At 33.4% G+C, this 17,249-nt stretch overlaps 2 protein-coding genes across 2 annotated transcripts; one reads left to right on the top strand and one right to left on the bottom strand.

Annotated features, from left to right (window-relative positions):
• Positions 1 to 3,578: 3,578 nt before the first annotated feature.
• On the bottom strand, positions 3,579 to 6,108 carry LOC114735016 (taxadiene 5-alpha hydroxylase-like). The gene is made up of 3 exons (XM_028922673.1): positions 5,175 to 6,108; positions 4,883 to 5,070; positions 3,579 to 3,908 (listed from the first exon to the last, which is right to left on the bottom strand). The coding sequence occupies exons 1-3, from the start codon at positions 6,106 to 6,108 to the stop codon at positions 3,579 to 3,581; spliced, it is 1,452 nt and encodes a 483-aa protein (XP_028778506.1).
• Positions 6,109 to 14,083: 7,975 nt separating this feature from the next.
• On the top strand, positions 14,084 to 15,700 carry LOC114735024 (protodermal factor 1-like). Its single transcript, XM_028922679.1, is given in 5 exon segments — positions 14,084 to 14,277; positions 14,412 to 14,929; positions 15,002 to 15,181; positions 15,183 to 15,268; positions 15,370 to 15,700. Coding segments are annotated over 5 exon segments (1,290 nt in total). The 5' UTR covers positions 14,084 to 14,102.
• The last annotated feature ends 1,549 nt before the right edge of the window (positions 15,701 to 17,249 follow it).

Below are 17,249 nucleotides of genomic sequence, written 5' to 3'. Positions count from 1 at the left end.
TTGCTATTAAACTCAAGAGTTGAATCTCCAAGCTTAACATTTAATGATAGGTTTAGTCACCGAGTTCACCGTTTTTGTTGTTTTCAGCTTGTAAAATCGTGTTAACTTACTGAAGTTGAACTTCCCTTAATTGTCGCTTTGGGGTTACTCCAAAAATTAACCGAATTAATACAATATAGTGCAAAACTCGGGTCGTTTCACTTTGAGGAGCCGAAAACGAAATTAAATCCTAGTAAATGAATGCAAGTAACCTAAACTATAAAAAGAGATTTTTGATTTTGAAAAGCTGTTAATTAAATACTACGAATCAAATTGAAATTAAAATACTTTTTTTTTTGTTTTTATATAAAAGTGATTAAAATGAATGGAAATTAAAGAAATGAAAATGAGACACACAGATAACACTGATAAAAATCAATCCTCCAATTCAACAACGCAGGCAATCATCACTCTAAAAGATGTGGGAGTTAAAAACAATGAATTAAAAATTATAATTAAGCTTTTGATCCAACAACCGAGCCACCTCGAGTTGCCACAAAATATTTTCCTAAAATCCAAACTTACTAACTGCAACCAGAATAGTAAAATGGGATTAAGGATGCTAAAAACCAATGCTTAATTAGAACTCTTAAATCCAAAATAACAGAATTAAAGCTAGTAAGAGACTATATGATCCAAAATTCTAAGCCACCTTAGAAAATCACAATATATTAATTCCAAAATCAATACAAATGTCGTAACCACAACATTATAATTGAGATCAAAACTATAAACAGCCCAATGTCTAATACTAAGCAATAATTCAGTCACAATAATCCCCAAATAATAAACAGATTAAGCAATACAATTATCCCAATAATCAGAAAAACTATCCTAAGACCTAGGAATTGTTAAACAATTATTGAATAGGAAATTAAAGCAACTAAAACTCCCTTTTGATGATCCAAGCTCCTGCCATTATTGTTGAATTAGAGAATTATAGAGTCTAGCCTCGGTTTGCCATAAAAATTGTCATATTCAGAATTTTGCTACGGTTTGCCATGGAGGGAATAATGGAACAGGGGATGATTTCTTTCTCCTGCGTTGCTGGCAGCAGTGAAGAAGAAGCAGACGATGCCGTCGAGCCTGCTGGTTTACTCGCCGTCGACGTCCTCTGTTTTTCCCAGCCTCCAGCTCCTTCGCGTGCGTCTTCAGCTTCCGTTGGCGTGCTCTGTTTTTCCGCTGGTGCCGCTTGCGTTCAGGAGAAGAAGAAGATGAAGCCGCCGGTGATGATGGGTGCTGTCTCTCTCTTCTACTCCAGGTCCGTGTTCGCCGTCCAGCTCCTGTTTTCGGCTTGCAGCTTCCGTTCCGTCTCCCGTCTCTGTTTCGTTCCCGCGTGTATGCCCCTTTCAGCTTTCGTTCGGCTTTCCAAAGCTTGCTCTGTTTCGTTCTGCCGCCGCTCTCCTGGTTCGTGTGTGTTCTCCTCGTTCAAGCTGAAGGTGATTATTGGATATTAGGTTGGGGGAGCAAAACACAACGTTTTGCTCCCTCTTTTTATTATATTATATATTTATTTTTTGAATTATATTTTTTTTCTTTTTTTTCTTTTTTTTTTAAATCTTTCAAAAACCCTGAAACAAAATTCAAAAATAAGGTAGCATTAATTGTCCTCAAAAATCAATTAATCACAATTAAACCAAAATATGACAATTTTGCCCCTATAAAATAATAATTCAAAATAAAATAAATTAAATCAATTAAGGCAAAAAGGGACCAATTAAGCTGACAAAACTCATATAAAAGATAGTAAAATATATAAAAATAATTGAGTTTGTCACTTACTCTTAAATTCATACTAAAATTTTTAATTTGGTTATATTTAATGACTTTATATATGAATTTGGCAAAAAAATTTTGTTAAGTATGGCATATTATGAACATTAATAAATTTAATTTCAATTATTTGGATTTAAAATATATTTAAATGAAATTATTGTCATTTTTATATTTTAATTATTTAATTATATATTTTTAATACTAATTTATTAATAAAAGTAAACTCTTACAAATTCAAGATTCAAGTTTATAATCCAAGTTTACACGTCTATCACAGGCGTGTTTAAACTCGCTGAGTTTGATAACTTTGAAGAGAATTACAAATTCATTTTTTTAAAAAAATAATTAAAGGTCTTTATCTCAACACTGTTAGAGGGCAATCTAATAGTTAATGTCCTTTAATTGAGAGTTAAATGAGAGCAGTAAAGTAAGCGGTTCCAATCCTTATTTCACATGATATTGTTGCCTGAAATTAGCTCGCATAATCTATACCTCTTATGGCAGGCAATTGATACTTAATAAAAAGAAATTGATAGGAGTTTCTTTGTTGGCCAAAGATAAGAGTACTGTTGTAATATTTAAACCAACGTTTACTATATCTGTTAAAGTTATAATTTTACTTCAAATGTGATAAGTGTGTTCTGTTTTAATTATTACCTTAGAATAAAAACAGTACTCTTTTCTTATTAGAAAAATAGGCACTAATAATAAGGAAAAAAAAGATATCAGTATTAGTATTAGTATCAATAATTTTTTTATAGTATTTGACTCTTAACATTTTAGGTATTAATATTATGAATTATACTACCTCTAGTCCTAATTATAAGAATTCATTTTTAGTCTATAAATGAGATCTTATAATTAGGGCCAGAGGTAGTATATAAATCTTAAGCATGTTTTACTCTTGTCTTCAAGATTTGGTTTTATTTTAATACCAGTATTCATTATCTATCATGTGAGCTCATTAATTACGCACGTTAGCTGTTTCCGTGGCTTGCTCTCCTTTTCACTCTAAACGATACATTTTTTTTCTGTTATGTAAATGGAAACAGCTTGAAATGGTGATGAAGCCCTGATATTTTGGCCGGGTCACATATTATGCTAAAAGAATAATCTGTGATTTATGAATGGTATAACTTGTTATAAATTAAAATAACATATTAAAATTGGATCTTACTAACATAACTCAGTTATTCCCTACTTACGAAAATTAAGGAAACAAAGATTTAAATATAATCTTTATAAGCAACAAAAAATATTAGAACAATCCTTTACGTCGGCCAACAGTTGAGCCATCATTACGTTATGTTATTTATAGTGTTACGTTACCCAGTAATGGAAGATAATTGACTTGGTTTTTCAACGATTATATCTATGTCTACTTGTCTTTGTATTTAAGGAGGTTCGTTTTGCCAGAATTAATTTCTCTTAATATTAAAATCTCTAGCCAAACTTGGTCTTATATATCTAAACTAAATTATCATTTCCACGCAAGAGGAAAAAAACATGATCCAATAAACATTCATAGACTTGCACATTTATTTATCATTGACTTTACCAAAAAAATAGTGTTGACTAAATCCTCATGTCTCTGTTTTTAATGTGGACTACAAATATAGATCAATTCGAACCAACTACAATGGACACATCACACTCATCTTATTCTTGCCACTTGTCATAAATAAATAGTCCAGACCGACCTATAGAGTTAACGACTAAAATTTGATCTGAACAGTTCCGTAAATCTAAGAAATACGTATAATTCAAAGTTGTGAAGGAGTAGTGAGGGAGATCCTGGGAGAGATTTTGATGGGCAATCCAAGAGAAGGGAAGGGCAAGGGATCTAAAGTGATAGGCTCATGAGGATGAAGTAAGGACCAATCAAATTGAGTGACTACATAATGGAGAAAGATCAGAATATTGAGCTTAGCCAGTTGGTAACCAGCACAAAGTCTTGGTCCTCCTCCAAATGGAACAAATGCATAAGGTGGTATTTTGGTTGCCTCATCCTCCTCAAACCTACTTGGCTTGAACCTCGTTGCATCCTTAAAATACTCTTCATTGTAGTGTGTCCCATATGCTGTCCATAGCACCTGTAATTCGCAAAATCACTATTCAATATTAATAACCATACCACTTAGCTACAAATGCAATTAATCTATCGATATATAATATGCTCTCTTCAGTCTTGTCATGCGCTTCCTCCAGTCTTGTTTATAAGCTTCAAATTTATGATGGAGTGTGGTCCATTTTATAAGCTTCAATTTGAGATTTGTCTTAACATTTAATGCATTTTTTCTGATTTTGTCCTTAATTATTTATTGTTTCTCCTTTATCTTTCTTATTACATTTTCCCACACATTCTCTTTCATCCTTTCTCTTATTTATTATAAAGGCATATTTGGAAATAAAGCTATATTTTTAACTTATTTATTGTTTTTAAATATTTTAACTAATATTTTGTCATCTGTAAATTAGTTATTTAAAACTTATAATAAGGATCAGATGAAGTACAAGACGCTTTTAACTTTTCAATCATAAGAATTAAGAAATGTGATTAAATAAGTGTTTGGATTAGCTTTCTAAAAGTAAGTTTACGACATATGAGGTAAGTAGAAGCAACACTTTGTGTTTGTCTAAAGTTTAATATTTTTTGTACTATTTTAATGGATTTATAAATTTCATTTTTCTATTTCATTTCCAATGGAATATTTATTATTATTATAATGATAATGAATTTCAATTCCATTTTTACCTCTAATTAATTTTATGTCTCTTTCGTTTTTTCCGCCACTCATTTGTCTCAGGTCTTATCTCTTTTCCCACTCAATATCTTTCATCCCTATCAATAAGGAGATTTTTTGAGAAAAAATGACCTATATTTATTATTTTTAACTAATTTTTTATTATATAATTTGGTTATTTATATTTTATATATATATATATATATATATATCAGTGGAGGGAGCATCATAGATGAGATTTTGTGCAATACACACACACACACATGTTGTGTTGTCCTACACTGTAATAAATAAGGAAGAGAGAAGTAAATAAAGAAGTTGACCTTCCATCCTTTGGGTATTGTGAAGCCTTCATAATCAATGTCAGCAATTGTCTTCCTGAAGGAGCCGAAGATAGGAGGGTGCAATCTCATGCTTTCTCTCGCAACTTGCCATGAATATTTCATCTGCTTTACGTCTTCCACTGTCAACTTCTCACCCCTCCTTTTCTTCTTCCTTATATCTTCATGTTCTGCAAATTAAGATATATATACATATCTGATCTAAATATATTTGATACATTCATTGAAAATCAAGATATATATATCACGTAACTAAACAATGTAATTAAAATACCTTGAAGGAGCTTGGTGTAGCAGTCAGGATGGTGGGCAAGCATCTTGAAGGTCATAGCAACGGCGAAAGAAGTTGTATCGTGAGCTGCAAAAACCAGCAGAACCACGTTGTCCACAGCTTCTTGTTCAGTGATCTCTCCTTTAATGATCCCACACACAAGTTTACTCAGAAGCATCCCTTCTTCCTCTTTCTTCAACCTTCCTTCTATTATCTCCTTCTTCTTCTCCCTCACCACATTGCCCAGCATCTTCTCGATCTCCTCCCTCGCCTTCTTCGCTCTCCAAAACCTAGAACCAGGAACTTTAACTGCTGGTGAGAACACTCCCCCTAAAACCCTATCGAACGCGTTCAGCATCTCTGAATCCACCCTCATCCCCATTAAACACTCGAACACTACGTTGAAAGTAAGAACTTTGGCTGATCTGTACAGGTGAACCGTTTCTCGGCCATGCCAGTTTCTGGAAATATGAATCTGAACTGAGCTGCAGATCTTTGAAACCAGCGTTTCAAGACCAGAATTGGCAAAGCTTGAGACTATAACCCCACGAAGGAATCGGTGCCTTTCGCCGTCTTTCTCCATGATTGAGTCCTTCCCCATGAGCTGAACCGAAGACGAAGGCCAAGAGCTTTTCACAAGCTTGAACTCATTCGACAGGAAGAACTTATTGGCTTCTGATCCATTCACTATCACAGTTGGTGATCCCATGAGCCTTGTTTTGAAGATCTTTCCATGTTTCAGAATCCGAGGCTGCACGAAGTCCTCGAACAACTTGTTTCTTTTCTGTGCATTGAAAAACTCCATGGTTTCTCCGATCCATGGGAGCCCCATTTCACCTGGTGGCAGCTTCTGTTTCTTTCCGGCATGGCTTTGCTTGCGCATCAAGAAACCGAAAGAAGCAAATGCAATTAAGAGGAGGAAGAAGAAGGCCCACATGAGATCAGAATATATAAAATCTATAGAAGTGGGTGGTGAACTTGTGAGTAGCAAGGATTTCGAAAATGTTGAACTCATTTATTTCCTTTGGGTTGTCTTGAGGGATATATGTGCGGCTTCACATATTTATAGGGAAATTCAATCGGTTTATTTAATTATTGTGTATGAAGAAGAAGAACAAATTGTCAAACCAAGTTGATTCTTATCACAAGGTCAACCGTTTCTTGAAGTCACAAACCGTCCTAATGATTAAGTAATATAAAATTCGAATGAGACGGTGGAGTTGTCTATAAGGAATATCTTAGGCCCCATTGGGTATATATGTGGAATGCAAGAAAGAAACAGAAGACAAACAGGGCCTTAGGAAAAAATAAGAATGTGGGGATTGAAATACATAAATCTAAAATTGTTATTTTTAAAATGATAAACTTGACGATCAAATTGTAGAGGAACTAGTTCTTTGTATTTAATTCAGAAGTCAATAGCTAGCAGCTTTGAATATTTTGGCAATAATTTCTCAGAAATTTACTGATATAAAAATTCATTAATATATATATCTAAATGCAAATAATAAATATATAGTAAATTTTGCATCTAAAATTAATTAATATATTTAAATATTTCGAAATTATTTTTATAAATATTTCTTCCTTCTATCCTTATTATAAAACACATTTTAGAAGAAATAAATATGTTTATTATAAGCCACAAATTGCGTGTTCATTACAATTTTTTCAAGATTAACTCTATTTAAAATTTCATCAATGCACATTCTATAGCTTTTTGGACGTGATTCATGTGATACAATCCGCTCATCCATAAAAAATACTCACTCTAGTCTTTTTTATAAGATACAAATAATCAAATTATGTAGATAAAAATTTGATGACGTTAATTAAAGTAATAAATATGTTAAAAATACAACTTATTTTCAAAAAAAAAAAAGTCTTATTTATGAAGAGCATTTATAAAGAGTAATTGAATGAATAGAAGTGTGAATAATTAATGCAACGAGACTAATCAGTATCCCGGCCGAAGAAACGAGACTAATCAATAATTAATTGGGAAAAAATAAAAATGATCTTAAAAATTTCAGACATTTTATTAGGATTTCTTATAAATAGGAACATGCTTTCCTTTAAAAATATTCTATTATATATATACATTGAAGAGGTATAGATAAATTTGAAATTTTTTTATTAACTAAACTTAATAATTTAATAGTTATTTATTATTTTAACAAGATTATTAGGGGTGTCTTATAATAAAAATTTGACGAGTTCGTTGCCTTGCATGAATTACTGTCTTGGCAAATAGCTGGCAGGTTCACGTTCCAAGAGAATCAAACGTAATATTATCATAATGTTCCTCAAATATTCCCCAGAAAAAAAGACGGTGCATGCAGATTCTGACGGCCCTATTGTAATAGTATTCTACTTTAATTAATTAATTGACTAATGATGTCTAACATAGCGGTAATGTAGTAGTATTTTGATTTATTAATTGTGACGCATGTTTACCTTAATAATTAAACTTTAAGTTCATTAATTGGGGGAAAAAAAAGTTTGCTTACAAAAGTTATGCAGATCTTTCTCAGTCAATTAAGAGATTTAATTAAAGAGAGTAGCTTTGTGTTTTTTAATGGATCAGGTCGGCTAATGAATTAACAAACATTATGGCTGAATGATTTTAAGAAGAAAATATGCAAAAATAAAATAAAACGAGCAAAAAAAATTCATGTGTAAATTGGCCCTAATAAAAAGTTACAGACAAAGGAGAAAATCAATTTGATTATAAAAATGAGATAAATAAGCAAAAGTTTATTATTACATATTTATATATACTCCCTCCTCCAGTCTTTTTATAAGAATTTGAAATTTGAATTGTCTTTATCCTTTTTATAAGATCTTAATTGGAGTTGTCTGATCATTTGATATATTTTTATCATTTTTGTCCTTAATTACTTTTATATATTTTAGGCCAAAAATTATTTTGATACATTGTATTAATCAAAATATTGACAACTTCAAATACTACATTCTCTTTTATACTTTCTTTCACCAGTCCTTGCTATTCTATTTTTTACTTATTTATTATTTTTAATTATTTTTAACCATTTTTTAAAAGAACTAAACTTAGGTCAAGTTAATTAGGTCCATTATGTCCAGGTATCCAATCAACTTTTGCCACCTGTATTAGTCTTTACTTAACCCCAAATCTACCGTTAAACTACCGTCAAGTCCTTTCTTCTTCCCTCCCATTTTTCTTCAATGATCCATTTTCGACTTCTCCATTTTCATCATCTTCACTACTCCTCAATATATCAGCAACCAATAACAATCTTCTTTGATTCGATTCACTCTGATTCCTCTCCTCTAAGTTCCTTACAAAACCCATCTCTAAATTTCCTATTCTGAACCTCAAATCACTATCACTGTATCTGGGTATCGTTTCTGCACTGGTATTCCAACGCAAGCACACGCACGCTCTGTGTTTAAAATTCTCCTTTTGACTTGGTAAATCACCAGGAGAAGAAGATGAAGATGTGTTGGATATGACGATATCGAATCTGCTTAGAGAATGACTCGAATGCGTGAGCCGAAAACACTTGCTGGGATGCCGATCAGAGCAAGTATGAGGAGAAAGAGCAGTAATGAAAGGGCGTCATTGTCACCGGCAGTGGCAGCAAGCTGGCAACTCCGATGGTAGTAAGAAAAGGTGAAGGAAGGAGAGGGTAAATAACGGAGCACAATTGAGGGAAATATGAAGCTTCAAGTTCCTTGAGGACAACCTCCATGAACAGCATCTGCAAGCATCCAGTTTTCGGAGAAGAACACATACTTAAAAACAATTATCGGCTTTTTTTTTTTAATGGTTTCCAAAACTAACGGCGGTTTAACATTAAATTTGGGGTTAAATAAAAATTATAACAGGTGGCAGAAGCTTATTAGATACTGGACATAATGGACCTAATTAACTTGACCTAAGTTTTATCCTTTTTAAAACTGCGTAATATCAAACTTTTACCAAAAAAAAATACTTATGGCAAAAGATCCAGTTAAAAATTTTTCAAAATCCCAAGAAAAAATAAAAGATTTTCATCTGCCGCAAAATCCCAAGAAATCCGGTGGTCTCACTCTTCCAGCTCTCATGAAGGTTGGATTAATTGTGTTGATAATGCGAGAAGATTATGAAGAATCAATGGGTCATTAATTTTGTTTGAACAGACATCATTACTCTAATTATTAATTAATTACAACTACAAGTGCATACTTATCTCACAATCTCAATAAATTTTTATTGTAAAATTTGTCCAAGACTTCAAAGGGAACGTGATATAAAGAATGGAAGCGTGTACAAGACTTCTTTTTTTTTTTAAATATTTTTTAAAATTATATATAACTCCCCGGCCCTTAGTTTTATATTATATATATTATGCACAGATAATATTTTTAATTTTTAAAATTTCACAATAAATCTCTCAAACTTATACTTTCATATAAATAACCCTCCAACTAGTAGTTTAAAGCTGTTTATTATTTGTCGGCACATATATATTAAGAGTTGGCATTATTATATGCATCTATGTATATGTGTATTTATCCACTTCATCTGGTTTCTAAATATAAAAGTTAGTTAATGATTCAATTTGATTCTAAATATAATATTCCAATCCACTTTTTTTATATTTATTTTTTTTATTTTCAAAATAGTTCCCATAATAATTGTAATCCCTCCAATCCATGAGAAATTGGTTAGAAAAAATTTTGGTCCAAAATATAAGATATTTTGACATGGTAATTAATGATAGTTTTCCATCCTTGATCCTTGTTATAAGGATGATAGGTAAGAGAGAATTTCTCAGTCACATTCTTTAATAAAAATAAAATAAGTAACTTCTATCAATTTGAAACAAATTTAATAATTTAACTACAATTCCTTAGTTTTTGAGAAAACTTAACTAATTTTTTATATTATATGTGGAATGGAGGCAGTGCATGTTAAAAGGGTTTTTATTCTAATACATATGATTAATAAGGATATTTTAAAAAAGACAACATTCATTTATCACAAATAATTACCTTAACTAATTTTCTTAATATTTACAAATTAGTTATCTAAATCTAACTCTTATATTAGGAACTGATAGTATTAAAATAACCGAATTAATGCAATCTAAATTGTTATATTAATATGTTTTTAACAAATAAAATTTATAAAATAAGATGTATTAATCATGAGATATATTATTCATCAAAATTATAATTTTAATATGACACAATTCTATTTGGCCAAAAAAATATAAAACAATTCTAAATATGTATAAAAACATTTATGGTCGAAATTCCAGCGAGAAATCTAATACTTTCCGTTTTCCGAATCACTGAGTCATCTTCCCAAAGAAATAAACAGAGCTGGTAAATAATCAAACGGTGGCACCTAACTACCGAAGGGAGTACCATCTAGATTTTGCAAAATATTTTATATGTAAAACATTTTTAATATTAGTTACCCAAAAAAACTTTTTTAATAGTTGTTTTATAAAAAGAAATGGAGGAAGTGTTGTTTATTCCAAAATCCAATTAATTGCTGCCTCTCTATATTTCATTAAATTGTTCAACCAACTTTTTCCCCCTTAGTCCTTTTTCTTCCATTTCTATCTATTGTTTGACGCAATCATATTCCTTGAATACTTATAAATTACACAATTAATCGTGTCACCAACAACGTAGTAATAATTTAATTCTTTTCCATTCTATAGATTCAGACAAAGTGAAAAATTGTAGTTGATTGACCCTCACATGTCATTTAATTCTGTCCTGACATTTTCCTTTTTCAACAATGCTTTCTTCACATTTAATTAGAAAGTTATTCATCGCATATAGAAATAGAAATGATACAATTAATACTCTGTTAATATAATTGATTAACACAAAAATATTGTAACAGAAATATGGGATAGTTCTCCGCTCCGGCGTCTAGATCACCTCTATACAAAGACCTCAAAAAATAAAAGTTGTAACTTTTTTTTTCAAAAAGTTATATAATAACATTATAAGCACAATACTTATATACTTTATTATTTACATCTTTTCTTAGAAACTCTATCAATTACTCCCTTTAAGTCTCAATTTAATATGTCCTTTCTAGTTTGTCCTATAAATATAGGGCCTATTTCAAATCACAATGTAACATTTATTATATATCACAAAAAATATCTTAATTTATTAAAGTATTTTTAAGATATCGAGCCTACCCTCTTTTTACATGTCATGGTGACTCTATTTTAATTAGTAATCTGAACAGTATATGTCTATATGACTTCTTTTTTTCCCAATGAAGTCTAGGGAGAATGACATATAAGTACTGTTGAAATAGGTCATTAACAAAAAAATAGTCACAAAATTGTCTAAGCTAATCCCCGTAAATGTCAAGAGATTTAAATGTAATTAAAAATTGAGCACATTTACATAAATACCCCTTCACCTTTTTTGAGGGGAAAGACTCCTCTTCCAATGTCATTGCCCTTGCTGGAGGCCGGCCAGAGCTCTGAAACCGGCGATCGGAAAATTATTTTAAAAAAAAGGGTTATTGGGGTGGGATTTGATTCCTCAAAAAGTGTTTTTAACTATTTAATCACTAATGCTTATTAGCAGTATAACACAACATTGTATAAGAATAATAACCAAATTTCAAAATAAGGATAGAAACTTTTGTCTTCGGACATGACAAGTGCATGCGCCTACTCGTGAATGATAGGTACATATTCACGAATCACAACTTTATTTAGTACTCTTCTTATTCTTATTATAAAAGTTAGATAACTAATTTATTAATATTAAAAATCCGTTTGGTATGAGAAAAAATTTTAATGAACTCAATTTAAAAAATTTTAAAAATAAGGTTAAAAGCTTTTAATTAATTTTTATTACTTCTTTATATTACTTCTTCTTTTTATTAAAATTTCAAAACCCTACTTTTCCAATTTTTTAAATAGACCTCATTAAAGTTTTTCTTTTCCTTCTATTTCCCTCATACCAAACAGTATCTAGGTAAATTAGTTGAGTTAATCATTTGTAACAAATATGTATTGGCTTCTCTAGAATATCTTTTTTCTAATCATATACGTTGTTTTTACTCCTTAGTGAGAATTCTCTTACTATATGTAATCAATAGGGATACTTTTGAAGGAAAAAAAATTATAAATTTGAAAAACAAATTGGATTAAGATCTTATATTTATATTTAGGATTAAAATAAACTCATCCAGGCTCATATATATTTAGAACACAGCGTGACCTGTTAATCCTTAAAGTCTTTCGGAATTTGAAGTTAGAGGTACTAGAAATGTTATCACGAGAATGAGAACTCAACATTACAGACAACAACTTTGCATTACGTAGTGACGTGCTAATTTACTTCTAAGTTCCTTTCTTTTACTTGAAGTGAAATTTGTAACTAAAAAACAAGCTTGCTCTTTTTTGTTTTCAAAGGAAACAAACCAAGTCAATGGAAGAGTTGAGAGATTAATTAGTATTCCCCAAAGAAGGACAACAAATTGCTATCCCTATTTACTGCTTTCCCAACATTACTGTGCATTCTCACCAACTCTCTGTTATCTCAATTCAATTCCACTCATTACTCACTCTCCTTCGCCTTGCCATATGTCACTCTCTCCTCTTCTTCAATCTCTCTCCCTTTGATTTTCTTTGTGACCTTCCTTTATAGCAGCATGAATCATCTTCCAACATCTTCATAATACCTGGGGCCTGGGTCGGTGCTAACATTTTCAAACATGTAATTAAAAAAATCTCATATTTGATGACCTTGTTTTTCCCGATATCTAAATAACGTTATGATGAGGATGATAGACTTCTCTAGATATTTATGTCCAAGCTGGGGAACAAGGTCTGGATTGATTATCTGGGCCACACAAAATATTATGGTAGATATATGACATTATTAACAACTTTGTGGTCAGCTATTATTATAGTCAGAGCCTATCTGTGAGAAATGGGCAGTTCATGGAGGACAAGCAACGAAGATTTCCTTTCTCACAGCTTCTTCTCTGTTGAGATTTGTAGTAATAGATTTTTCTTGCAGTAATAACATTCATTCACAGAGGGAAGAAAGAAACCAAAGGAGTTTGATTTTCTGGGTGTTTTAGTCACGCCCAGGTTATCATGCAAAGAAAACAACACAAATTATATATATATATATATATATATCTTCATTCATGTGTATTTATATTTTTGGAGGAAGAGTGAAACAAGAATATGAAGAGTCTATATCTCATAATTACACTTTATTTACTATCTGTAGATCAACTTTAGCTGTATTCAGAATATATGCCATATTATGAATATTGACAAATCTTTGTTTAGGCAATCCACATCGCATCCATCAGCCTCCTTTAGTGTAGGATCGATGATGTTGCAGATTTCACTGATGTGTCAGATACTCGCAAGACCAACAGAAATTTTGAACTCCTAAGCTTCTGTGGAATAGAAGAAGATTAATTTGCACACAAAAATTAAGCTTATGATCAACAGGAAACAAGACCTGCTTTATTAAGACAGATATTTAATAGGGTCAATTATATTGATAGGTTCGATCTTTTGGAAAACCAGACACGGTTAGTTTTGAGCTTCCTGCTTTAACTTGTCAAAATCTAATGGTAAAGAAAGTGAGGAGGTGAAATTCTCCATGCCGTGAAACTAGAGCTAGGGTAATGCAAGTTCAGTGCATTAAAGGTAAACGCAAAATTGAAGCATTATTGGAGAGAAAAGAAATAAATGGTGAGAGTAAATGCAGCCTGCAACACATCAACTAACCACACACTCCTTCACCTGCTAATATTTACTACACTCTCTGAAACCATTTTATATTCCCTCTAAACCACTTCAAAATCCTCAAACTCCATTCATCTTTCTCTCGCTTGTTCTACAAGGTTGTTCTAATCTCTCTAAGCGACTTGCAGCAGATCAGAGAGAGATGGAGAAGAAGAGAAGTAGCCATGCTTCTTTTTTAGTGTACACACTTCTCACTTGCTTGATTTCTCAGAACCTTATAATCCCTGTGATATCCACCACCATTGAAGGCCAGAAAAACCACTACTCTCCACACCCTCATTCAGGAAGTCCTCCCGCAAGTCTCTCTAGTTCTCTGTGTAATGCTCTAACTGAAGCATCTCTGATACACACACACACGCAATGTCTCTCTGTATCGCCTTTTTATTAGTTTAGAGTCTCATGCATTTACAATGTGCTCATCACGAAGTTATAATCTTGATGGATAATACAGGCTCACACAGGAGGTCACCATGTCATGGTTCTGGAGGTGGCCATCATGGAGGCTCGTCACCTTCTCATCATGGAACCCCATCACACGGCGGAGGTGGAAGTTGTAACCCAAGCCCTTCGCCACCCTCCAGCGGGAACTGTGACGGTGGATCACCCCCATATGAACCTTCTCCGACGACCCCAACAACGCCGTCAACACCGTCAACTCCATCAACCCCGTCAACCCCAACCACACCATCAAACCCACCATCAGGAGGCGGTGGTTACTATAACTCACCACCACCAACACCATCTTATGACGGCAATAGTCCCCCAACGCCATCTTATGATGGCAATAGCCCCCCAACACCATCTTCCGACGGTAGTAGTCCCCCATCGCCATCTTGCGACGGTAATAGCCCCCCAACACCATCAGGAGGCGGGGGTTACTATAACTCACCACCACCATCCCCAACTTACGATGGTAATAGCCCCCCAACACCACCCTACGACGGCAATAGCCCCCAACACCCTACGATGGTAATAGCCCCCCAACACCACCTACGATGGTAATAGCCCCCCAACACCATCAGGAGGCGGTGGTTACTATAACTCACCACCACCATCCCAACTTACGACGGTAATAGCCCCCCAACACCATCCTACGACGGCAATAGCCCCCCAACACCATCCTACGACGGTAATAGCCCCCCAACACCGTCAGGAGGCGGTGGTTACTATAACTCACCACCAACAACACCATCTTACGGAGGAAACAGCCCTCCTAACTCCGATCAGTGTGAGCCCACCAACCACCCCAATTGATCCAGGCACACCACCTTATCTTCCTTCGCCTTCTCCCTTCACTGGCACCTGCAAGTAAGTCATGTTTCACTCCACCATATATAAGAATGCATGCAAGTAGACTGTCAAAAAACAAGTAATGTTACTGAAAATGCCTCATTTTCGCCAATTTACAGCTACTGGAGGAACCACCCAGGAATCATATGGGGATTGCTAGGATGGTGGGGAACCTTAGGAAGTGCCTTCGGAGTTACTAACGTTCCAGGGTTGGGAACCAGTCTGAGTTTGCCAGAATCACTTTCCAACACAAGAAATGATGGGTTTGGAGCTCTTTACAGAGAAGGCACAGCTTCTTTCCTTAACTCCTTGGTGAACAACAAGTTCCCTTACACAACCAAACAAGTAAGGGACAGATTTGCAGCTTCACTTAGCTCAAACAAGGCTGCCGCAGCACAAGCTCAACTTTTCAGAATGGCTAACGAGGGACGGATGAAGCCACGTGTCTGATTGTCTGTCTGTCAGTTTATTCAGTTGATGTCATTACATCTTAGTATTCAGCTTTAGTGTATGTGTGGGCTATATATTTATGTTATTATTATGTGTCACTTTAGATTGATGAGACATGGATATTATTATGTTACTTTGCTATTTTATGTTAGCTTACCATTTATTAATACTACCTTCATGGTTTCTTAGTTTGGATACAGTTCTTTAAGTATTAAAGTTAGTTCCAATCAGCACCTTAAGGTTAGAAAGCCCCATTTGTCCAATCAATATCACAATCTGTGGTTTGGTGGGGGTTGGGGAGAGGGGTGCATGCTGCCCTCCTTACTTCCCCCTCATTTTCCCTTCCTTCCCAGATTTTTTTTTTCCTTGTTTCTTTTCATTATCAGATTCTAGATTCAATGAGTGACATTTTGATATTTTATGGGTGATGGGTGAAAAATGGAGCTGTTTTCAATTTTTTTTATGATTTTTCAAAAATTTACATAAAAATCTGTGCTGCTTAGAGTTTTTTTTTTTTTTAAATCCTTTGAAAAATCATAAAAAATTGAAAAAAACTCCATTTTTTCGCCCAGATATCAAAATTTTACTCATTGAATGTGGAATCTACTAATCAAAAGAAACAAAAAAAAATTTGGGAAGAGAAAATGATAGGGAAGGAGGGAGGGGCCAGCAGACACCCTCTCCCAGTGGGCTGGGTCCACCACCCAAATTCTTTCATCAGACGGGAAAAAAAAGGTTCCTAGACTTAGTCACTGTTTGATTTATAATTGAATTGAAATATAGTATATAGGCCAAGTAAAAAGGACCAAGAGGAATACTTTTTGGTTATTTCACAATCAATTGTCATGAGTGTTTTATCAGTCAATTTGACCATAGGTTATACAAAATACTAGAAAAATTTTCCTTTGAGAAGTCTTGAATATGACCATAGACTAGTCTCGCCGGCCAAAATTGAATTGAATTGCCAGGAAGAGAAGCTAGAAGTAGCCATTTTCGTATGTTAATTGAATTTGAAATGTGGTAAGAATCACCTTGGTTTGATTTGAACACGTCAACACACAAATGCTTCATTTAATGGTTCGTCATGTTCAAAAGTAGACGTGTTGTATTCTGCTAAAAATAGTGCAGGATTATCTAATAAAGTTATGAATGATTAATTGAGAAGGATTTGGGTTGGAAGGAGATGAGTTGGAAGGAGATGAGATGAGGGTACCATGTAATGAAACTCAAGTTGTGTAGGATCAACAGAGGTGAAAGGGGATGATGGTGACGGTGATATGTTGCAAGCCTGAGTAAAATTAAAGGTTCCTATTTTCCTATATTTTCGTTTTCAATTATAGGTTGGGTAAACAAGTAACCGCCGCTCACTTGCTCGGTCTATCATGAGGAATTTGTGGCCGAGACAACTCAATTATTGGTGGAGTAAGCCAAAGGTTCATATTAAAACATTATTCTCTAAATGCAAGCAAAATGTTACGTTAGTTTCTTTTAAATTTAAAAAAACGTTGCATGAAACTAAAAATTTAATTGGGCTAAAATCTTTTAGGCC

This window comes from Neltuma alba, unplaced genomic scaffold, assembly GCF_004799145.2.
Source record: "Neltuma alba isolate B1F8T4 unplaced genomic scaffold, ASM479914v2 tig00013170_pilon, whole genome shotgun sequence".
Classification (NCBI taxonomy): Eukaryota; Viridiplantae; Streptophyta; class Magnoliopsida; order Fabales; family Fabaceae; genus Neltuma; species Neltuma alba.
This window is presented reverse-complemented; position numbering and strand designations above follow the sequence as displayed.

Bases quoted from the DNA above. Each gene is read 5' to 3' on its own strand.
- LOC114735016 (XM_028922673.1), bottom strand. From the start codon at position 6,108: ATGTGGGCCTTCTTCTTCCTCCTCTTAATTGCATTTGCTTCTTTCGGT. The intron at 5,071-5,174 runs GTATTTTAATTA...CTTAATTTGCAG, and splicing joins CTACACCAAGCTCCTTCAAG to AACATGAAGATATAAGGAAG. The intron at 3,909-4,882 runs GTCAACTTCTTT...TGCGAATTACAG, and splicing joins CAATACCCAAAGGATGGAAG to GTGCTATGGACAGCATATGG.